Genomic DNA, 23,509 nt, shown 5'->3' on the forward strand with positions numbered 1-23,509 from the left:
CTGCTGTGGAACCAAATGGTACGCAAGCAGAGGTAAATCATGCTTGTGTCTGTTGTCAAACCTGATAACATGTAGCTCCGGGAGAGACTGTGGGATTTGTTTTTCAGTCACCGTCATAATATGCTAACAGAGGCCTTATTGTGGTGTTTTGTGCTTTGTGCCCTCCTGACCAAACTAGTGAAGAAAATAATCTGATTTGATCTATGAACATTATACCACACAGCTGTATGGAGACTTTATTTAACATCTGATGAAGCATTGATATAGTACGGCGCACATACCACTGTCTTAAAAAGATCTTTCCTTTGGTGACATGTAAAAGTATCTTGACTCCTGTAAAAATTAAAAACTCAAATAAGGTATCCATACATGCAAAGAAATGCATTTAGTCCTCAGAGTCTACACTAAAAATGCTTGAAAACATCAGTATAATGATGGTTACAGGTGAATACCATAACAAAATTTTAATGGCTTTATATACATGTATCATGTTTGCATGTCCTTCACACTCAACCATGTTCTGTTACATAATGGCAATAAACATACAGACACAGGGAACTTGAGGCCAGACAACACTTTGAATGGCCTCATGTTTCTTCACAGGCCCTGCTCAGGGACAGCTCCTCTCACACTACTTGACCTACACACCAGAGGTCTCCGCTGCTTGCATCAGTTCGGTATTGTGTCAATTTATGTACTAACACAAATATGCGGATTTGAAAACAAATATACTAAAATGAGAGTGGGGTCATTTGAATAAGCACCCCACCCCCCTGCTGTCAGCTGTACTTATTGAAGTGCAGTAGTGCCTCCGGTGTGAGACGGTTCTCTTCCACTTCAGATCATTTTCCCTCCTCTTCTCAGCTTACAGCACTTCATGTGCGTAGGATGACCATTGTAAGTAGACCTAAAATATAACAAAACATAACAGAACAACAGCATGTCCTAAACTCCAGCATGTACTTTTTCAACAATGTGACTCATAGACTGCAGCAGTGTGGTTCACAATGAAAAAAGAACTTTTCACATACAACGAAAACCTCATTCTTCTTTTAATTACTTACCGAGAACATAAGCAGCTACAAGTTTCTTGTTAACACTTAAGTGGAGGTAGACAGGCACAGTAGATTCTTGCTCCCCCAGCGTCGGGAGCATCAGGGCGGCCATACACACCAGCCCAAGCAGCACCGTCAGCAGACTGGGGCCTCCAGCAACAGGACGGCTCTCTATACACACACACACACACACACACACACACACACACACACACACACACACACACACACACACACACACACACATCAGGATCACATGCTCATCACTCAGAATGGCTAACAAGTGATTTAAAGAATGCAAACCAATCCCACGAAAAGACCAAAATAAATAATGTCCTAATATGTCTTTCAAAGCTTCCCCAGCTTGTCTGTGGTTATCTTAGCCCCTTACTTACTACCATAGACTATGAAACAATGGACGTAGTGCCTGACTCCACCTAATCCAAAACTGGGAAAGAATGAAGTCTGGTGACTGAAACCTAGCAGCAAGTTGTCACTCAAAGCAGTCATACCTGCAATTCTGCATAACTTTAAACCTTAAAAGAATTTAATGAGTGAGTTATATAAAAATGTATCCTCTGCACAGCTGTCTGCTGTATACCATGAGGCTTCTGCCCGTACTTCCGCTTTAAATGACAGTGATGACCTGTAAGATTGCTCTCCTACTGGGCTGAGTGCAAAAAACAGTGTTCTGTTGTTTACAAAAAGATGTGATCTGAGATCTGAACGGGAAGCAGGTTAACATGGTATTAATGAGAAAAGACACAGAAGATGAGTACAGCTTGTACATTAATATGTTGTTATTGTCATGCTGTGTTTGTGGGACAAATTGGCTGTTTCATACAAGGTAAGACAAATATGTTCACAGCCCACAACAATCAATGTAGCATACCATGGTCCGTGAATGGGAAAAAATACTCATATTTGCGCTTATAAACATCTGGCTCCATCTAGTGGTAAGACAACAGTCCTTCACCCTACCTGTCTGAAATGCAGTCTGTTCAAAAAATTCGCTGTCTGCAAACTGCTCTTTGATTCTGCGTTCCTCATCTTGGGGCCGGGGGCTGGGTGGATCCTGTGAGGCGGACGGACGGAGCGTGGCCGTCACCTCTTTGCGACCAAGAGCTTTCCGCTGACTCTGCTCCGACACCTGCAGTCGGAACTTGTCGTACACCCCATAATGGCATGGCCGCAAATCTCTGTGTCTGATTACTCTGTGAGGACATAGAAAGTTACACAGACTATTTAGTTGACAGGACAGGAATGTTGGCTGTATAAACCAAGTTAATACTTAGCAAAGTAAGCAATGAACAAGAAAGACTGGTGATCGGGGTGATCCACAGGGAACAACAAGCTCATGGAGTCCTGACTGCTGTACACAAAAACAAACTCACATGTCAACACAGCACTGTGGCTTGACTGCTCCAGTGGCATCCACCACTGTGTACTTGTTTGGCGCTGTGCACAGCACTGATAAAAAATAAATAAATAAATAAATTAAAAGAAATACGAGATTATCTAGACAATCTTGAGTATATAACAAACATAATACAAGGAATGACAAACAGACTGCCAACTGACCTTTAAACTTGAGAGCGAACTCATAGGGGTTGTAGAGGGTGAGCACCTGCTTGTGAGACGTCTGATCATCTGCGTAGAAGACGAGCTCAGTGGGGAACACAAACACGGGAAGGCTTCCTTCCACCAGCTCAGGCTGTCGATGCTGCTGCTGCATTGGCTTCAGCTGAGCTCTTCTCCTTCCCCGTCCGTGGTCTGCCTAGGCCCCCCACCCTTCTCTCCACAAACTATCAAGCTCTGTGAACTCCCTTCAGGTGGAGATGGCACTTCCCGCTCTCATCACCTCAGGGCCATGACATGGTACTGTGAGGAGAAACAGGTGATGAGATAATAAAGGATATTTACCCAGGAGGCATAGCATTCTGCTTATTTACATTTTTGATTTCTCTTCCACTACATTTCAGGAGGAAATATGGCATTTTTTATTCTATTTATGTAACCTGTAACAGCTACTGATGTAAATAAAATGGAGCTTGCAGTATATGATGCACTTTCATGTACAGCCCAACTGATTCTGGATTTTTGAAGCATTACCTTAATTGATATTTGGGGCTTAAAAAAATCTAAAAACAGCTTACTGGCTGATGATGATTAATTACATAATCCACCTTTAGGATATGGTGTCTTTAGCAGTTCAGTGTTGCAATTTCTCATTACTTATTGACCAGCATGTATTTTAACACTCTTAAATCTGTAATAAGTTACTATCAACTGATAAATTGGCCTAGCTATGGTTTAAACTATTCTGAAGTGCAAGAAGTAGTAACACCTTGTACATTACAATCATTTTTACACAAGCTAGTTCATACTAGACCTAAATCTGAAAGGGACCATTCTTTCAAACTGTACACTAAATTAGATAAGTGGATGTTTCAATCATCCAAAGGAGATGCCAAAGCGACTTCATTCACGGAACTTATACAGGTTTAAAAAACACTGTGTTTCAACCACTTAAGTGAACGCCATGTGGCTGGTCACGTGCTCCCGTGTGTTTACATGGTTACAGTCGAGCTCGAGGAAGCGAGGCTCGTGGTGTTGCAACACTTTTCTTTCTCCACGTACACACTCTTATGTGTAAGAGTCACAATTAATTAATTATATTTGCAGCAACAACGCTTTATTCGAGCGTTTTTACTATCTGAGGCATATTGTGTTACGAATAACTGAGCTATCTAGCTAACTTTTTGGAACAGACGTTATGTGTAAGCATAAAGAGTGAGCTGCCTTTAAACTGCAGTGTAATCATAAGTGACAACGTAAACAGACAAGAAAAATGTCTTTATGTAAATGTGTTGATAATAAATTTAGCAACAAAGTGATTTAGGCAAATTATACTGTGCCTATGGTTATTCTCCACCTAAACCCCACAGTTTAACGGCTTTTGCTCGCTCTGGCACTGCAATAACGTCGTTATAGCGTAATGCTAACGCTAAACAAGAGCGTTAATGTTGGCTAGCGATAGCCGACTACGGAAACCCTAGCATTAGATGTTAGCTGGTAGCCTGTTAACGCTATTTACACGCAGTGTCATTACACAAAATACCTCCCAGAGCTCTTGTATTCCAAGGAAAATGTGAGGGTGAGACTTTACCTTGTTGTCAGCGCTCGGGTTCGTGTAACGTTGGCACTATCACCAGGGTTTGTGCTTCTGATCCCACCCTGTTGTTGTTTCTCTCCAGGCTTTTTTCTTTGTCAATAATATACTGCAGACCTCGCAGTGCATGCTGGGATGGCGGAGAGCGAAAGAATACGTGCGAGACGTCAACAAAGCGGACGTAATGATGTTCCAGGCAGGGAGTATGTGTACCAGAAGTTCACAACGCTCATTATGTAAATAGGAGCGTATAAATTCAGTTCAATTTGCGGAATACTTTCAGATATTAACTGTACTAAAGTGATTCATCCCGATAATCACAGAGTAAAGTAGCTCAAATTGAGGTCAGATATAGCTATTTTATGCGATTAAAGATTGAAATGCGTTGATTTTGAAGTCACGATATGATGACGAAAGAATATAATTGTTTACCAGGGTATTTCATCTTGCACAGACAGAAAGAAGTCAAAGCCTTAACTACACATTAACAGGCGGACTAATGTTCTATTTATCCGCCCATAAAGAGATCCATCCAACTTATTTTTCAGTAGCAGCAAATGAACACAAAGCAATAAAAAAATACAAGTGCAGCATATTCGTACAGTGTGGTACGTGCGATGAGGCCTTTGCTACAGGTATGCATGGTGTCTGGGATTGGCTTCGACTTTCCACTGACCTTTAAATCTGTGAGGTATTTCCAAATCTCGTTTGATGTAAAGTCTGAGCTTGTAATAACCAGGAGTGAGTCTGCGGATAAGCGTGATTTAATGGTAAGGTGGCTCATTAACTGTTAAAAGGACACATCAAAAATACTCTTTAATGTAACCTCGATGCTGCCCTCAAGTGCTGTCGGATTTATTGGAGTATGATAGCACATGCAGAACAGGCGATACTTTCTATGGTTCTGTGGTTTTATGGTGAGAGTAACTCTTCCACTTGCCACTGTTTGGGATGGGGTGTTTGAATATTTGTATTTGTGTATGTTCTATTTCTACTCAGTTTTTGTTTCTAACCTAAATGTGCATATTGTCTTGATTCTGCCATTACAGCACAAAATGCATGTTCTGTAAGCGTGACACTTGATTCACATAATCAGTGTCCAACTCAAATATTTTTGGTTACTTGGTTTAGACATGAACTGCACGTGTTCTTGTTATGTTGTGTTGTGTTGAGCAGTCGGTAGAACGAATCTTTTGAGGCGCCTTGAACGCAACAAGAGAGTGACAGGAGAGACAAACACAGAAAACGAGAGGAAGTGTATGTATGTCTGTGATGGGGGCGGGATGCGAGGGACTTGGCAACAAATTTCCTGAAATTTCAAGTCTATAAATTTGATACACCTATCAGTCGTCTGGTTTTAACGTAGGCTATTTAATAATGATGCACAGTACTCAATATCTGGTCATTTAAGATTCACGCAGCTGAAAGGGTAAGCGGATGTACTGTACACGAACGTTATATATTTATATATGGAGAGGGCGTGGCCTGTGAAATCGAGCTGAGCCAATGGCGTCGTAGTGGAGGGAGCGGGGCGTTCCATTCGGTTAGGAGGAGAAGTTGAACAGCGCGAGCTGAGACAGAGCTCTAGAAAGGCAGCTAGAGAGACAGCAGAGGCAGCGGCCCTCTTCTGGAGGGGGGGCTTATTATAACAAATATATACACACATGTGTGAACTGTTTGGCCGCACGATAGGTCATATGTGGATAACAGTTATTTTAGAAAAGCATACAGCCGCGGCTTTACATTTAAAATGCCTATTTTACTTTTCCTGTTAGACACGTCCGCCTCTATGAATCAGCGCACTTATTTGGGTACGACGTATCTGGACGTTGCTAAAGGCGCGGTTGAGGTCTTTATGAAGGTAAAGAATGATTTTACCCCGACTTTTTTCAGCAAGTGTGTACCTTTGGAGGCTTAGGGTTCCTTGGGCAAGATTGGTCGAAATTAATATATGTTGTTTTGGTTTTCTTTTTTTGACAGCTGCGTGCCCGAGACCCGGCTAGTAGAGGCGACAGGTACATGCTAGTTACATTCGATGATCCACCATACGGAGTGAAGGTAATAAGCAATGATACAATTTTTCATTTCACAAGGCGACCGTATTTTTCTGTCATTGAGACTTTATTGTCCTTCTGGTTTGTAGTCAGTGTTGGGCGGCTTCCCGGTGGCGAAAAACGGCAATTTTTTGCTCCAAATACCCGCAGACCCGGAGCTGCACTGCCTCCGACCATCCAGCGGACATTTTGCTTTTGTGTTGAGAAAAGTCTCGGGCGTTGAGATGGAGGCGGAGAGATTTATTATCGCCTATGACGTTGCTCTTTTTTTGAAAGTACAATGTGTAGATTGGCCAAATAGCCTGCCAGTCATCGTCCACTCCTCCCCTTGCATCATCCACGTATTACCATTGGTCAATCTGGTCTGAAAGTTGATAAGCCCTCTTCATGGGAATTTATTTATTTATTTATTTTATGTGAGTTCGCTTGAAGAAAATTATCATTTTTCGTAGTATAATTATTTGTCATAGTCATATTATGAACAGTATGGCCCAGCATACAAACACTCTAGTTTTTATTCACACACATCCAGACAATACAAAACAAATCATACAACCTGTGAATCACTGCAATAATTTCAGGGGTTTCTTGTCAGCAAAGCTGCCCTCACCACTATTCTATTGACATATTTAATGACCTGGCACAATCTCACTGAGCCTTCCATGCCCAATAAAATGCAATCCTTCGTACCCACACGAACCCCTGAGGTCCATGATCTGCTTCAGGGACTGGTCTGCATAAGGGATCTCTTGGTTTACCTAACTCTGTCTACAAACAACACTCTACTACTCTCAACACAATATGCTGAGTACTTTCTGTATCACATGGCAATACTGCTTAAAGACATATACTATCATATTTGTTGTTTGCATGCCTCCTGACCAAATTCCAATATGCCAGAGCTGTCCTTAATAGTAGTTTCTGGTGTGAGGTAACGAGGCATATGTTATTAGGTATGGTGCAGGTCAAAAGGTGTTTGTAATGACTAGTTAAGTCCATATTTCTTGTTTTTGAAAGTTCAGTTTCAGTGCACTTTGCTGGGCCATTCCAACAGCTGCAGCTTTTTTAAAGCTCACCAAAACAGAAGTGACAGTATTGCGGTCTGTCTCTCACGATAACTTAAATGCAAACTATATGATATGTATAGTTATTAGTTATTATATGTACAGTATAATATGTCCCACTGTGCATATATGCCCAGGCATGAGGGATGCACTTTTAATGCAAGTAAAGAAAATAGGAAATGTTTGAATAATTAAACATGTTCTTGGAGTGAGAATGTAGGATAAGTGAGTTGAGAAAAAGAACAGGTAAAATTAAAAAAAGTGTGAAATACATTTTTTTTAATGAGCTGATTAGAAGTTTTGTCTTGTATAGTTAATTCAAATACTTAACCCACCATGATTTATGTATTCAGTCTGAACTGTCTCTTATTAACATTCTACGGCTTCTTACAGTTTTGCTTTGGTAATATTTTACTAATAGTAAATTAATATGCAGTGAAAATGCTTTTTTCTGCATAATGATACTGATATAACCCGAACTTTAGATGGATAGGAGTTATTTTTAGGGGTAACTGCATCCCTCTCCTCAAATCTGATTTTAATCAAACAATATGTATCAGAGAACTTTTACTTCAGTGTATTTAGTAGTACATTATTAGTACATTAAGATTCAGTTCGACAAACCTTCACATTCTGTGCAGACATAGCAACTACAACACAGAGGACTTTGAATATTGAGTTTTTACAATTAACAAATGTACATTCATGCTTAGTGTTAATATTTGAAGCTCGCACAAACAAAATATCTGCCAGGCTGTATCTGGCTCTTTATTGGCCTGCGAATGGAGCACTTTGAGCTCACTGCCCTGCCACTTAAAACATTATTACACAATTTTTAGTAGGCGCATGTGTAGGACAGGGGTCATGACAAACTGTTACGGGTGGTTGCTGTCATTCGCGTCATGCTTCCCACTTCATTCAGCCATTGACCTTGCAGTATTCCACTCTGGACCATTGCTTCATGTGTCCCACCAAAATAGTCCTGTGTATAACATCGTACTAGAATAATCCAACATCTTGATTCTCCTCCCTCGCCTACAATCATCCAGGTGCTGCCATCTGAAGCACATTTCCCTCTTTGTAAAGTCTGTCCTCAACTCCTCTTCCTCCAGCTCTTCCTCTCTTTGCCTCCGTTGCCTTCTCCTTTGTTGTTTTGCCTGCTTTGTGCATCGAGGATTATGATGAAAGGACAAGGTTATGCTGAATGGGGCTGCCCTGATTGCACAGTTACAGAGGCAATAAATTGTTGATGTAGAGGGAGAGAGAGGAGGTTGGTCGAGAAGCAGATAGAAATATTCTGCAGTCTGAATTATTGAGTGCCAGCCAAGCCTACACAGAGGTCTATGTCTGGGTTATTATCTTTCTACTACCCCTGTGAATGTGTTTACACTTCCAGTTTCTCATCAGCTGCTCAGTGATGTTGCTTGTATGGCTGTGTGATATGTATCTAACCTCATTTATGTCACGCTGCACTTAGAAATCCCACCCAAATCATGGCTTTGGAATGATAACTCATGATGCTCTGAAATCTACCCGCTGGCCTGATCAGAGTACGTTAGTTCACACCTGTTAGTAGAATGCGTGTCCAACATGTGTCTCGAGTGAGCCCTTGTGATCCGATCTGATTTTGCCTGCTTCATACTGTATGCAAATAAGCACCTCTTTCACCATTCTGTTGGCAAACACCAAATCAAACGCTGTTGCTGTGTTTAACTGGTGACCAGCATGCTGGGACAAACGGACAGTGTTTTTTCGCACAAAAAAGTAATAATTTGATCTGCAATGTTTGCCACTTTGACAAGAAGGCCCAAATAATGAAGAATGTGAGACAGAGACAGAGTTTATTAAGCCTCTCCTCACTCAACAACTCAACTTGTTGTTTTTTGCAAACATATTGCCGTTACTAGTTCAGTGGTGCAATCAGCTGGAACAGGCAGTGCACTTATCTTAGCAGGTAAGAGCTCATACACACAATATGCTTTACAGTGAACCAAAGGGAAATCAGACAGTGTGTGTCGTAGCCCACGTAAGCAGAGGACATCAGTCGAGCAAGCGATCCTTTGGTGTGGCCCACACCACTTTTGGCGGTTGTCTGAGGGATTGATCTCAATGCATCCTGGGTGTGTTCACACCTGTACCTGCACCTGAACTGACGTACTCTGAGCTGTCCACTTATGTTCGGATCGCGCAAGAAGCAAGTTAATGCCAGGTGTTAACAGGGCCTCCGTGTGCCTCGCCTCTCCCCCTCCCTCTCCTAATAAAGGAAGTGGTAAGCTTGCAGGTCATCCTTAGATTAGGCATGGAGCTGCAGCAGTAAGGTACTTGACCCCGCTGGAGAAAAGTCCAAGAGCAGTTACACACCCACATCCTCTCCCGTGGGAGTATATCTCCATCAGGAGAGAGGACAGGCTGCTGTGGGAAGTGTATTTTTGGATGCTTGTCATGTATGAAATTAGACTCTTTCTCAAACAGCCGCATTCAGCTCATATGCCTGAATTTCAACAATATTATCATCTATTTCCAGAGCTTGACATAACCTGATCTCATTTTACGGTTACTATTATGCCATGCTGCACACAATCAATGGCTTGCTAAGATTTAACCTGCAAAGGTGGTAGTCATGTGCTTGGCTTGAATAAGTTTGTGGTTGTCAGCGAACAAAACTTCCTCTATTTTTCTTTGTAATTACGCAGTTTGGGTATCTGTGGGTGTGGATCTTTTTTTGGTTTGCGGCTCTTCACCATGCTCTGTGACTTCAGGCCTCCTCTGCTGCTGTGTTTTAGAGCTGTTTTCTGTGCAGTGCATTCACCACACTGTTCATGTGTGTATTCTAGGCGGGCTGGAAGGAGAACCACGCCACCTTTATGTGCGAGCTAAAGAACCTGCAGGCATCCGGGCTGACTACGTTAGGTCATGCTCTACGCACAGCTTTTGACTTGCTTAACCTCAACCGCCTCGTCTCAGGCATCGACAACTATGGACAGGTATTTGACGCCAACATCCTTTTATGCATTTCTTTGGCAGTCTTATCTTTTTAAAGTTTTGTCTTTTTTATTTTTGGTTGTGGTTGAAATCAAGAGATGTACACATTTTAATACACACAGACTGACAAGATGGTGACATGCCATGTTTTTGTTATAACTTGGAGGATGGTGGATTGATTATGTTAGCAAGACAGAACAAGAGAACCATGCAGGAAGTCTTAGTAATAGCTTATTTTAGTCCCATAAAAGCTGAAAATAACACAAACGGAAGAAGTTAAGTGCCCATGAGCAAAGAATTTTAAAGTAGATTCCACAAGACAAGATTAGTTCGGACATACCTTCAAAGAATCTGAGAGTGAAACAAGGCTTCCCTGATACAGCCGACAGATGCAGCGTATGTGGACTTTTCCTGGATAAATGATGCTTTTGATAGCAATTGTGACAAAGCCCTCTGTCGACAGTTCTTTCTTCCTTCACCTGGAGACAGAGCGGAGAATATTGACTTTTGATGGCAGCTTAATCCACTCCGTCTTGCCTCCGTTAGCACTGTCATCAGCTCCACACGCACGTCTTTCCTCCAAACCCCCGCTTGAAGGCAGAGATAAATTACTACGCTCAAGCAGTGATACAAGTTCTGTGCATTGTGTGTGTGTCAGTCTACTAATTCATTCTGTGTGTGTTTCAATTAGACAAGGCTGACCCCTACAGCACAGTGGTAGAGGCCTCTGTCCTTAACGAGTAACACAAGGACACTGCAGCTTAGAGCCACAAGATTACAAGCTGCAACACATAGTTCATAGAAGTATCGGGGAGGTTATCAGAAGTGAGATGCCAGGACCATACTAAGTACTGTGTTAAAGTAGAGCTGTGTTTAAACAGTATACCTGTGTTTTGTCATTACTATAAATGGGAGAGACCAGTTACAGCTTGTTCTTTGGGAGATGGGAGTCTCTTTGAGCCACGGAGCCCAGAGCTGTGTGTTTGGTTTGGAACTTGAAGAAAAGAAAGCAGACTAGTGAGAATAAATGGGGCCACTGTTTGGCTGAACTTGGATTTAATTGCTGATCGTTACTCTTTCCCTCTCAGGGCCGTAACCCTTTCTTCCTCGACCCGTCTGTGATCATCACTATCACTGATGGGAACAAGCTCACACACAGCTCAGGGGTTCCAGATGAGGTGAGTGCCATGTACTGTTTGTGGTGAAGCAGCATGGTTAACCTTTGTAAGGACATGAAGAAGCTTTGTCTGCAAATGGTGACCTTTGGTAGTTTCTCACATCTAAAACTCCTCTCCCATCATCCTCGTCTTTCTTCGCCCTTTAGCTGCACCTGCCTCTGAACTCTCCGTTGGCAGGCAGCGAGCTGACCAAAGAGCCCTTTCGCTGGGACCAGCGTCTCTTTGCGCTGGTGCTCAGGCTGCCAGGAGCAGCCACACCAGACAACGAGCAGCTTGGCAGCGTCCCCACGGATGAGTCTGCCATCACCCAGATGTGTGAAGTCACTGGAGGTTTTGCATTTTCTTGCTTGTTTTCACACCATGATTTCTTTTCATAATCCTCATGTGTCTGTGCACCTTTTGGTAGCTCTCATTGCTCAGTGTGTCATAGAGGATAATTGTGCGTCCTGCTTTCCTCGCAGGCCGATCGTACTGCGTGCGGACGCAGAGGATGTTGAACCAGTGTCTGGAGTCTCTGGTGCAAAAGGTTCAAAGTGGTGTTGTCATTAATTTTGAGAAGACGGGGCCGGATCCACCGCTCGTTGGGGAGGGTGAGTCTTTGGATGATGCACGCTGAATGGACGCGAGGCAACAACTTTAGCTTTACCTGATTTACAGATATCTTTGTCTTAGTTATAGATATCAATAATTCCTTTTTCGCTAGTAAGAGTAACGATTACAGATATGTACAATGGAATTTCTACACATTGAAAAGGGATTGTGACAGTGGAAATGTAATCAATAGTATCAGTGATTAAATTCTGATGAGACAGAGCTGAATTTTAGATATTGTGATAACTGTAATGGAGTAGTAGATATCTGCATTACCAGTAGTAAGACCTGAATGTTGGATATTGTTAATTGCGGCTGCAGCTAGTCAAAATGACGTTACGGATATGTCCACTTGAAACTATAACTCGTCAGGATCGAATGATAGAGATCTGTAACTGAGTTTGAGGTCAGTGGTAAAAGTTGGCCAGGTGTAATAAATGAGAAATTAATGGTAGATATCATTAATTAGAATTGCTCCTAGTCAAAATGGCATTCTAGATATGTTGGTTTTGAATTGTAACCAGTCGAAAAGCAGTTGCTGATATGTACAATTGCTGTGGCCTCTGCTGATTAGTGCCAATGTTTAATGATTTTAAAAGGGCCTCCCATGAGTCAAGTGGCTCACGCACTCTGAAAGGAACATATTTTATTGAGTTTGTGAGCACGTCATGTCATCACATTTCATACAGTAAATTAGATACTGTGGGCAGTAAAACAGCTGAAAGCAGAAGACACTCTTCTTACTGTGAGTCACCACAGTGCAGTTTTACGATTAAAGCAGAACTGAGTGCATTTTCTGGATTGGCTAAATATAAAAGAGCATGAAGACTGAGGCCGTGTGAGGAAAGCTGCTGAGATCAGTTGACTCACACATATTTATCACACATATCATTTGACTCACACATATTCTCACACATATTCTTTACACATATTGGATTGCGATTTTATATTTGTTTAAGAAAGAGCTTTGAAACTGAAAATTTGATGTACTTGAGAGCTAAAAACAATTTTAGAAAATGTTATTATTCATACCAGTGACTTTGGTTTTGACAGTGGTTGCTCTCAAACTCCCATTAATTGTTTATGTTTGTCAGCAGCTGGCAGACTCTGCCTCATATCATACCTTTTTTTTGTTTTTACAGACAACTCAGTGGAGTCAAGTCGTCCTGTGTCATCCTTCAGCCCACAGCCGTGGCACAGCTGCCACAAACTCATCTATGTGCGACCGAACCCAAAAACCGGGGTTCCAGTTGGGCATTGGCCCATACCAGAGTCCTTCTGGCCGGACCAGAATTCTCCTACCCTGGTGAGCAGCGAGAACACCTTAACTCTGTCCTTCTGCAGGTTGCCTCTCAATGAACTGGATTTCTGTGCATGTTTTCTTAATGTGCTGGTAAATCTGTGTAAATACACACTCCAGGCTGTCTTTGACATTATCCTGTTTATCTCCTACTATTTATAGTGTTGAGTGTGTCTCTGTCGATGTACATCTCCCAGCAGAGACACATTTACAGAAGCTTCTTTCACTTTCATTGTCTCTTTTATTGGCAGTCTGCTTTTTCTCTGTCTAACATGAGTCAGTAACTTTGACTTACAGCCAAAATAATCAGGTTTCCAACTCTGCAGGCTCTTTCTGTGATGTCCATTGTCTGTTGCTTTTGCAAAGACGTCAGATGGGTCTGTACCACAGATATCTCTGTCAACACTTTCCTTACTTATGTCCATCTCCTGCTCCCAGCCACCTCGCTCTGCACATCCTGTGGTGCGTTTCTCGTGTGTGGACTGTGAGCCCATGGTGATCGACAAGCTCCCCTTTGACAAGTATGAACTGGAACCATCACCACTCACCCAGTACATTTTGGAAAGGAAGTCTCCGCACATGTGCTGGCAGGTATGGTAGATATTCACATACCCATTGGCTCTGTTGTTTTTACCGTCTCTGGTGTTACCCGGGGGACTTTGCTGAAAACCAGAAATAATAAGGCTGCTAGCTTAATGCGAAATCTTGTTATGAATTGTGCTTGTGAAGCTTTGTCTGTGTGCACGGATCAACAAAGGTTTTCTGAAGTTTAATTTGGAGGATCAATAACCGAAATGATATTTGACTTCATAATTTCCCTTTCCCTTCCAGGTGTTTGTTAGCAGCAGTGCGAAGCAAAATGACCTGGGGCAGCCATTTGGTTACCTTAAAGCCAGCACCACTCTCACCTGCGTCAACCTGTTTGTCATGCCTTATAACTACCCCGTCCTTCTCCCACTCCTCGGTAAGACATATGGCACTAAACGGTTTCTTAAAAGTGGCCTCAAAACTTTTGGGTCAGTGGGTCTGAGCTGATATTAAATTTAAAAAGCTTTCCTTTTCTAGGTCACTTCATCATGTGCAGTCTTTTTCTCTCCAGTCATATATAGCTTAACAGTAAGAGGCATATAACAGAGCAGCAGAATGAACTGCTTATTTTTAATAATGCTTTGCGTCAAATAGACATTATGGGGTATGTAGAGGGATAAACGTTAGTGTATGCTTAGATGTTTGTTTTAAATTCATTACCTGAATATTGATCTGTGACTGATCAGTGATTGTCAGCCCTGCAGCAGCAGGAGGAGGTGCAGGTGGACGGCTGACTGTATCACTGCTCTAATGTCATTCTCACACAGCCCTCTGTTCTTTGTCACCTTTCAGATGATTTGTTCAAAGTGCACAAACTAAAACCAAACCTCAAGTGGCGGCAGGCTTTTGAGATGTACCTGAAGACAATGCCTCCATACTACCTCTTGGTAAACTGATGCTACATCACTTATGCTGCTTTGCGTAAACATTCAGTACACAGGTTTATATTGTTTCTACATACAACTAACATCCACTTCCTCTTGCTCTCTTCTGACAGCCCTTAAAAAAGGCGCTGAGGATGATGGGTGCACCCAATCTTATTGCAGACACCATGGACTGTGGCCTGAGTTACAGTGTAATCTCTTACCTGAAGAAGCTCAGTCAGCAGGTAAAGATTTAAGTGTCCTCAAGCACGAGATGCAGCACCCAGTAGTAAATTTGAATACCGTTGTAAAACACTCATATATCTTCAGTTATGATCAACTGAGCAAGTATAGTTGCTTGTTTCAATACAGTCTTCTCTAAAACTGTGAAAATATAGTGTAAATATGTCTTTAGCTGAAATGGTGAAAAGAAAAATGTATGAATGCTCATAATATTTAAGTATCGGATGCAATTTATCTGTGACATTGTCACCAAAACACAAGGAAAGCAAACTCTTCCTCTTTGTTTTATTATGTGGTAGCGGAGCGTTTATACTGTTTAGATAAACAGAACATAATGCTGCATTGTTTGAGTGCAGCAGACAGCTGTTAAAGAGTGACAGTGCAACAACAGCAAGTGAAGTGTGACATTATTTATAGAAAAGACAAGACTCTAAAGAATCAACATAGGAAATGCTTCGTTGTGTCTGATCTAAACATTCATTTCCAAAGTGTCATTTCAGTCTGAACTGAAGCATTTGATCAATCACCTGTAAAGCGTAGTGTTTCTCTCCTTGTTTGGCTGCCATGAAGGCAAAGATGGAGTCGGATCGTCTGATCGTGTCCGTGGGGAAGAAGGCTCCGCTAGAAACTGGCATAAAGGTGAAGAACCACTCCAACGCTCTCTCTCTGGCCCATCGCCGGGACTTCAAGCAGTTGCTGCAGGGAATCACTGGAGAAGGGCCCCTTCGCCTGGTAGACATCAACTTCAAAGAGTTCGCTGGCTTCCAGATCGCCCTGCTCAACAAGGTAGATGTAGGACAGAACGGCCATTTGTGAAGCATTCTTTTTGTGGGTGGAGGAGAAACAGGGCAGGTGCAGTGTTTGGTGTGTGTTCTCTGTCTAGACATGCTGATGTTTTCACAGGATGTGAAGCCTCAAGCTTATCGAAATGCCTATGACATCCCAAGACGGAACCTTCTGGATCAGCTCACCCGGATGCGCTCCAATTTGCTGCGGACGTCACAAAAACTGATCCGAGGGCAAGACGAAGGTATGACATTCCGCTGTTACAGTTGAAAAAAAAAAAAGCTGCTTTACAATTAAATGCAATCTTAAAATAGTCATAGGTGACTTTGAAATGCAACTGTATCGAGCAAATCCAGTTAAGATAGATTTGCCCAAGGGCTGCACTGAGACGTGCATGGTTGGAAGCAGTCATTCAATGAACGTTAATGACACTGAGGAAGTCCTCTGTAGTTCCTGTCGTGTTTTGTTGATGCTAATCACATCTCCTCTGCTTGTCAGACTATCTGCACAGTATCCCAGTGGCTCAGATGGGAAACTATCAGGAGTACCTAAAAATGATGCCGTCTCCTCTGAGAGAGATTGACCCTGACCAACCTAAACGCCTGCACACTTTTGGGAATCCTTTCAAGCAGGATAAGAAGGTGAAAACACATCAACACGAAATCCTGGTCAATACACTTCACCTTTGCACAGCGAGATGTCTTCAGCCAAGATTTAGTGCTTTCATTCTTTAATGCTTTGCTGTCTCCGTGTGTATCTCAGGGGATGATGATCGATGAGGCAGACGAGTTTGTAGCTGGCCCTCAGAGTAAGAAAAGAGGAAACTCCAGCGACCCCAGCTCAGGTGTCACTATGAAGAGAAGGCGGAGTATGTCCCCGTTACTGCGGCGGCCACAGACTCCGCCAGGCGGCACCAACCATGTGACGGTGGGAAAGAGTCCGGCGGGGCTTCCAGGGCAGCCGAACCTCCTCAAACCCGTCCCACAGCACAAAGGTTAGATGAAGATGTACCTGAGAGGAGTGCTGTATGTGCTGATCATAGGAATGCAGGACTAACTGACTTAAACCAGCGGTTTTAAATGATTTGTTACCCCCACAGGAGTGGATGGCAACAGCACGGTGGTCACTGAGAGCAACGGTGACGGGGCTCTTGGGCTTGAGTCGGGGGAGATCTGGCCCGCTGAGCTGGATGCTGTAGCAGGGAGCCCATCCTCACTGAGCCTAGAGCAGAAGGCCGGGCTGGCGGCAGCAGATCAGGGAGAGGACATCAACATGGCGGAGGAGAGGCTAGTGGAGGATTGTGTAGATGAACAGCCACTGGAGGAGAAACACAACTGTGAGCGACTGAGTCCGCAGAGCGAGCTGGAGGGCTCTGAGGCAGACCCTGCAGCGCTTGAGACCATATTCATAGCCCCACTAGATGGCAGCCAAGCAGAGCTGAGGACACGGGTCATCAAGGAGGTCCGCAAACCTGGGCGAAGTGAGTATGAGCCAGGCCAGTACGCCACATTACATTCATCTCTGTTCTCACCTGTCAAAGTAGGTGTCATGTTGGGAACACATGGCTGTCTCTTCATCTCTGTCTGTGCTGTTTCTCAGACTATGAGGCAATACTCGCACTACTGCAGCAGGTGAAAGGACCAGTAAATGTTCACAAGTACTTCATCCAGCATGCTATCAAAGAGGCCATCAGGTAAGAAACAATGACTAATTTTCGACTTTTCTAAATGCACTGTTCAGTGGAGGAGTGTCATGGTGCGATGAGGCACTGCAGATATTAACAGTGACTCAGAACCACACTGCAATTATGTTCATTTCATTTAAAAGCAGGTTCACTTCCACACACCTCCCCTGGTTTGTTTTTAGTAGTTCACCTTATTCCCTGCTTCTTTCTAATTTCCTTTACATCTGCGGCAGGTTCAAGAAGCGGGTGCTCATCCAGCAGCTGGAGATGGCCCTCGCAGAGGTGGAGGAGAAGCACACAGCATCCTCACAGCTTCCCAATGATCATGGCAGTTAGTGATGAAGCCATCTCCACTGTGTTAGGAATAAAGCCCCTCTCCTCTGAGCTGTAGTTTGTTAACCGGTGGATTTACCACCATAAGAGACGTTCTTGTTGAGTAGCCTCAAAAAGACATACTGGGGCTCTGGGGGGTGAAAAGGACAAATGCACTGATAGCAGATGCTCCCACTGTCCCTGTTCTGTTACATCACATCCTGTTAGAGGTGGACGGTAAGGGGCTTAACTGGAGGAGGGGCCTTCAGGACAGATCCACTCCGGATTAGTAAAGAGACTTTAAATATAATCCTCTTTATATTGACAGATGCCTTAAACACCCATTTGGCTTTTGTCTGTATCGCCACATTGTGCAGTAGACACACACACACACACACACACACACACACACACACACACACACACACACACACTCCGTTAGGCAGATACGTGGTAAGCCGTCGGATCCTCAAATGGCAGCGCAAGGGATGGACTGAGTCATTCCTGTTATTGTTATTCTTTAGAAACAGATCTTTCTTCAGCTGGTCTGAAAAATGTTTGTAAGACTGCAACCATTTTTCTATGAGTAATAAAATGTGTGCATTCATGTAGAATTATTTTAATTCGGTCCACCCAGGTACACCTCACGTTTTTAGTGTTATATCTGCATAAAGGACGAGGCAATGATGTTTTTACCAAACTCATTCTGTTATCTAATGTTTTCCCAGCCATGCCAGCTAATACTGATATGCATTGAGGGGGGGCAATATGAGTAAAACCTATGAGAATGTCTGTTGTTTTATGTTGTTTTAGCAATATATATATATATATATATATATACACACACACACACACACACACACACACACACACATATATATATATATATATATATATATATATATATATATATATATATATATATATATATATATATATATATATATATATATATATATATATATACACACACACATAAGATTCTGGTAGTTTAATTGAGAAACCATTGAAGGATAAACACCCCAGCTGGAAATGTCTATTTTTGTTAATCCAGTCAATAAAATACCTGATAAATCAAGTTTTGCATCACATTGATGCAAAAATTCTGCATAACTCTGATAATGCCATATTAAAGGGATGGGTACCTCAGTATAAATGATAGGCAAAACTTAACATTTCTCTCGTCTCATGCTGTATGTCATCATATCACCCAACCCTAATTAGAAGTTTTTAAGTCATCAAGTCCAAAAAAAACTTAAGCCTCCGCACGCATCTGTCTGAACCTAATGACGTTGAAGTTGGGTCAGTTCTGGTACTAATTTGATGGTTGTATGGACATGCAGCTGCAAACAAACTTCACACAGCAGTGAGGTTGTGTTGTCTGCTTCAATGATCATCTTTCCAGCAATGGAAGTTCAGTGAGTGCAGCTGTTAGAGTCCGTTTAGAGTTTACTCCTCCAACACACATACAGTCACACACAGTCCTGTAATCTTCCTCCACAGCACCACAAACGCTCCACTGATTCCCAGAATTACAACTTTGTTCTGAGGAATTTGTGCATCTGTCCGGCGCAGTCGGCAGTCACCTGCTGTAGAGCTGAACAGTTGGTGATCTGCCCTCTGCTGCTTTTTACAAAAAGCCCTCGTTAGCGCTCCTCCTTTGTTTTTATGACAGATGTACACTACTTTTTAATGTTCATAAAGAATAGAGATTATTTTTGTGAATTTGTTTATTTCAGAGTTTAAGAAATATTTTGTAATGTTTAAAGCCAATTTTGTAATCTGTTAAATACGTATATAAAATGGAAAGTTTTATGAACCTTTTTTTTTTTAACAAAATAAAAAATAAACCATACGTAGAATGGTATCTCCTGTTTTATGTGTCAGTGTTTGTATCTCCACCTGATAGTGATGTCTGATAGCCTAGTTGTACAGTTGTACATTTTGCAGCCTTTTTAAAACAAATGAATCTCCAGTAAACACATCAATGTGTTTTTATCCACAGATGTGAAGCTGACCAATATTTCTCAGTGTGTTGAAAAACAAAGATTGTTATTTGACATGACAACATCTTCAGCATCTAATGAATCTTAGATGTATTCATTAGAAGGATCAATACATCCAACAGAAACAGCCTAAAGCCAAGACATGGACATAAAGCTTCAAGTTTCAAACTGATAGCTTTCAGATAATTGAGACAGGAAGTCCAGCTCTCCTGCCACCTAGAGGCCAACATGAGAAACTGATCAGGTGGACATTTTTGTGACGCAGCAGGCCAGGAAGAGGTCAAAGGTCCATCTCTGCATGGTCAGCAGTGTTACTTTAAGAGCTTTCCCTCTCACAAACGACTGAAATCAGTGATACATTACGTTACCAATTCCTCCACACTGACTGCCTTCCCTTGACTTTTAGCAGTCTCTTCAGCTTACAGTAGAGATTTAACCCTTCAGGCAGACTCAGAATTGCAATCACAATCATTTGGCATACACTTTTATCCAAAGCTTTGGGGTTCAGTATCTTGCCCAAGGATAGTTCAGCATGTGGCATGTGGACTGCCGAGACCAGGGATTGAACCACCGACCTCCTGATTGGTGGATGACTGCTCTACTCCTGAGCCACAGCTCAGGCAAAAAAAGAGAAAGATTCTGACACCATGTAAAATCAGTATGCATTTTATTAAATTAAAAACATCTGTTGAATCTTAACAAAATGTAAAATGAAGGAAAAATGAACGTCACCCAAATGAATGTACCATTGCTTTCTATTTCACCTTAGTGTTCACAGTATCATTAAAGCGGCCGCCTAATGTTTTCTGTTCTCACATCTCACCTTGTCTCGATTTCCTGCGTCATAGCTCAGTACTCTTTGATGAATACAGGATGTTCACATGAGCATTTACGCTTGCAGGAAATCATCAAGGAAATAAAGGGTTCTAAGTTCATACAACAAGACTTGGTTCAGTTGACAAGATTTTGTCCAGACAGCTGCTGAGGACTGATGTGTGAAATGAAACAGTAATGAAACTGATGTTTTTATGCCCCTCATACAAAGAATATACAAAGGACAGCCATATCCCAATTCTGTTCAGAAGGGACCAAAAGGGTAGATGTGTCTTTATCTTAAGACTCCAAAGCGATTACATACTGTATATACAAACAAATCAGCTTGAAAAATTGAAGGGTTGGCACAGTCTGTGTTGAGTATGGTGGTGACCACTTTTTGGACAGAGAAGCATGTTTGGACAGCATATTAGTTTATGTACAAATACAAATTAAAGCAGAGGACAATGAAATCTCACTTCCCCCTCCATCTAACAAAAACAAATCTTTATCTGACATTGATGGTGTTACAGGCAGGAAAGGCCAGTCTCAGTGCAAATGCTCCAGCTTGCGTAGCCGTATGGGGTTGGGAAGAGCGTGCTGGTTGCGTACAGAGGAGGGCTCCTCCTCCGGCGTGCGGAATAGCACCCGACCCCGGTGATTGAAAAGATAAAAGGATGGGTGGTTCCTCAGTGTGTCGAATGTTCTGAAAAAAACAAAACAAAACAAGACAAAACAAGACAAAACAAAACAAAACAAAACAAAACAAAACAAAACAAAACAGGGACACCGTTATAAAAAGACTGCACAAAAACTGCTGTGCTTTCAAAGAGATAAACTGACAGTTATGCACACGTTGGACACCTCAGAGCAATGACCGAAGGAATCAAACCGTCAGGATTATGATGAAACACAAAACACCCTTTCCCAGTCTTTTGTTCTTCCTGTCCCAACTTGTTCGAAACATGTTGCTGCATCAAACTCAGAAAAAGCTGATATTTATAAAAAACAATGAAGCTGATCAGGTCAGACATTAAATATACTGTCTTTGTGCTGTTTTCAATTGAGTATGTGTCAAAAGGGATTAGCAAATGACCACTGTGTTTTAATTTTACACAGCATCATGAGGCACTAATATCAAATGTGGCCTTAATTGGGAATTAGGACATAAACGCCTGGAAGTAAGGAGATCTGTGGTATAAAACAATGCAAAGTTTGGCCACACATAAAGCACTGCTGGTTTTGTGTCTGCTATGTACATTAGGTTTAATACACTGATTGAATATGTACAAAATACACTCTAATGGTGTATAATGTAAAGTTGTCCATCACAACATAATGGACTCAAATCTCACTGCCATGATCATCTTGTAACCAACACACCTTGTAAGTGTGCATGAAGCACTTTTACCACATGCACTCCTGGTGGAAAATTATGGTACTAAAAAGCAAAATACAGGAGAGTCTGTAACATACAATGGTATGTCCAGGTACTATGAATATACATATAAAAGCTCTGTTTCAGACTGAGCGTTAGCAGACTATTGTAGATTATCTGGTGCTGAAACACTTCGTCCTTTGGCATGGGAACCATGTCTGTCTGAGGGAGCTGACTGAAATTAATTAGAAATAAAGAAGAGATGGGAAGCATGCTTCCCCTGTGGCAGAGACACAAGCAACCACATCATCGAGGGAGGAAGGTGTTGCGGGGGAACTCAACCTACTTGTTTTTCAGTTCTGAGGAGGCGTCCATGTCTTTGAACTCTCCAGCAATATGGACAATACCATAACAGGTCATCACAAACGATAACAGGGTCTGTAATACGATCTGCAAAGAGAAAGATCACGATGAAAACAGCAGACTACTCTGGGGGGTTTGTTGTGACTGGAAGGCGGAGATTAAAATTGACAACATTAGGATGAAAGTCACTCACATCAATTGGTAGCGTCTCGTTTTCCTTCTCTGTGAGTCGCATGTATGACCGATCTGATGGGAGAGAAGCATTTTAGCCAGCAATTCAAATGGACACCATTGCACTGCAGCAGAGGTAGCTACCGTGAGCAGCTAAAATGGCTGCAATCTGCAATGAAACACTACGCCAGTAACACTGAACGTCGTGTGTCATAGTTTAACATTTAGCATAGAAGAAAGACTCGAGTCTTTCTTCCCTGAGAATGAGTCTAAACTGGGCTAAGCTAGCTCTTACGCTAGCTCTCGTCAGCTAGCTGCTGCACCGTAAGGCCCATCTTGCTGTTTTGTCGCCCTGCCCGATGACAACGGAGCCCTCCTAAAATAGACACAAACACAGAGACCCGTGTTTTCACCGCCCGCACTCAAACTTACGCTGTGCCGCCGAGAAAGCTGCGTGAGCTAAGGCAAAAAGTCCGACGCCAACGATACCTTTCCAAAACGACGAGGCCATCTTGAAACAGGGAAATGAGTAGCGCTCTGTGCAGTGTCGTAAACATGAGTGTGCAAGTGTCGTAAACATTGATGTCGCAAATAGCCGCAACATGACTTGGTCAAAAAACATAATGAAAACATCATATTAAAATAAAAATAGGTCAGGACCCCAGCCATCTTTCCTGGATTTTATTGAGGAATTTAAACAATATAGCAGCATATTCTCTAATGTCGACAGAAAGCTACTAAGACCTAGTAGCTTTTTGCCTCAGTTATATAACGTGTATATGTTGCATATAATACATACTCTGTCACTGTAAAATATAATTGTCATGGTTTTTCTTTGGCTTTCTCCTCTTTTTGTTGTCTATTGTCTATGTGGCTATCATTTTGTACATTTTAATATGACGATAT

The 23,509-nt window shown here is 42.2% G+C and overlaps 3 protein-coding genes across 3 annotated transcripts; 1 reads left to right on the forward strand and 2 right to left on the reverse strand.

The window, feature by feature from the left end:
• Positions 1 to 210: 210 nt before the first annotated feature.
• On the reverse strand, positions 211 to 4,362 carry mospd1 (motile sperm domain containing 1). The gene is made up of 6 exons (XM_070961976.1): positions 4,225 to 4,362; positions 2,637 to 2,936; positions 2,450 to 2,525; positions 2,037 to 2,269; positions 1,065 to 1,226; positions 211 to 907 (listed from the first exon to the last, which is right to left on the reverse strand). Exons 2-6 carry the CDS (start codon positions 2,788 to 2,790, stop codon positions 876 to 878), a joined length of 657 nt encoding a protein of 218 aa, XP_070818077.1. The 5' UTR covers positions 2,791 to 2,936; positions 4,225 to 4,362; the 3' UTR covers positions 211 to 875.
• Positions 4,363 to 5,806: 1,444 nt separating this feature from the next.
• ints6l (integrator complex subunit 6 like) lies at positions 5,807 to 18,282 on the forward strand. The gene is made up of 18 exons (XM_070963063.1): positions 5,807 to 6,088; positions 6,208 to 6,285; positions 10,180 to 10,329; positions 11,416 to 11,505; positions 11,652 to 11,835; positions 11,967 to 12,095; positions 13,239 to 13,402; positions 13,835 to 13,987; positions 14,228 to 14,360; positions 14,777 to 14,871; positions 14,982 to 15,092; positions 15,661 to 15,876; positions 15,994 to 16,120; positions 16,375 to 16,517; positions 16,639 to 16,870; positions 16,976 to 17,356; positions 17,476 to 17,569; positions 17,794 to 18,282. The coding sequence occupies exons 1-18, from the start codon at positions 5,978 to 5,980 to the stop codon at positions 17,894 to 17,896; spliced, it is 2,694 nt and encodes an 897-aa protein (XP_070819164.1). The 5' UTR covers positions 5,807 to 5,977; the 3' UTR covers positions 17,897 to 18,282.
• Positions 18,283 to 20,528: 2,246 nt separating this feature from the next.
• Positions 20,529 to 23,147, reverse strand: mmgt1 (membrane magnesium transporter 1). The gene is made up of 4 exons (XM_070962700.1): positions 23,036 to 23,147; positions 22,626 to 22,678; positions 22,416 to 22,519; positions 20,529 to 21,397 (listed from the first exon to the last, which is right to left on the reverse strand). Exons 1-4 carry the CDS (start codon positions 23,112 to 23,114, stop codon positions 21,241 to 21,243), a joined length of 393 nt encoding a protein of 130 aa, XP_070818801.1. The 5' UTR covers positions 23,115 to 23,147; the 3' UTR covers positions 20,529 to 21,240.
• Between the last annotated feature and the right edge of the window lie 362 nt (positions 23,148 to 23,509).

Source organism: Chaetodon trifascialis, chromosome 5 (assembly GCF_039877785.1).
Source record: "Chaetodon trifascialis isolate fChaTrf1 chromosome 5, fChaTrf1.hap1, whole genome shotgun sequence".
In the NCBI taxonomy this organism is placed as follows: Eukaryota; Metazoa; Chordata; class Actinopteri; order Chaetodontiformes; family Chaetodontidae; genus Chaetodon; species Chaetodon trifascialis.

Bases quoted from the DNA above. Each gene is read 5' to 3' on its own strand.
- mospd1 (XM_070961976.1), bottom strand. From the start codon at position 2,790: ATGCAGCAGCAGCATCGACAGCCTGAGCTGGTGGAAGGAAGCCTTCCC. The intron at 2,270-2,449 runs GTGAGTTTGTTT...ATGTCCTCACAG, and splicing joins CCACAGTGCTGTGTTGACAT to AGTAATCAGACACAGAGATT. The intron at 908-1,064 runs GTAAGTAATTAA...GTTATATTTTAG, and splicing joins TGTAGCTGCTTATGTTCTCG to GTCTACTTACAATGGTCATC.
- ints6l (XM_070963063.1), top strand. From the start codon at position 5,978: ATGCCTATTTTACTTTTCCTGTTAGACACGTCCGCCTCTATGAATCAG. The intron at 16,871-16,975 runs GTTAGATGAAGA...TTACCCCCACAG, and splicing joins ACCCGTCCCACAGCACAAAG to GAGTGGATGGCAACAGCACG. The intron at 17,357-17,475 runs GTGAGTATGAGC...GCTGTTTCTCAG, and splicing joins GGTCCGCAAACCTGGGCGAA to ACTATGAGGCAATACTCGCA.
- mmgt1 (XM_070962700.1), bottom strand. From the start codon at position 23,114: ATGGCCTCGTCGTTTTGGAAAGGTATCGTTGGCGTCGGACTTTTTGCC. The intron at 22,679-23,035 runs GTAAGTTTGAGT...CTCTCCCATCAG, and splicing joins AGCTTTCTCGGCGGCACAGC to ATCGGTCATACATGCGACTC. The intron at 22,520-22,625 runs GTGAGTGACTTT...TTCTCTTTGCAG, and splicing joins ACGAGACGCTACCAATTGAT to ATCGTATTACAGACCCTGTT.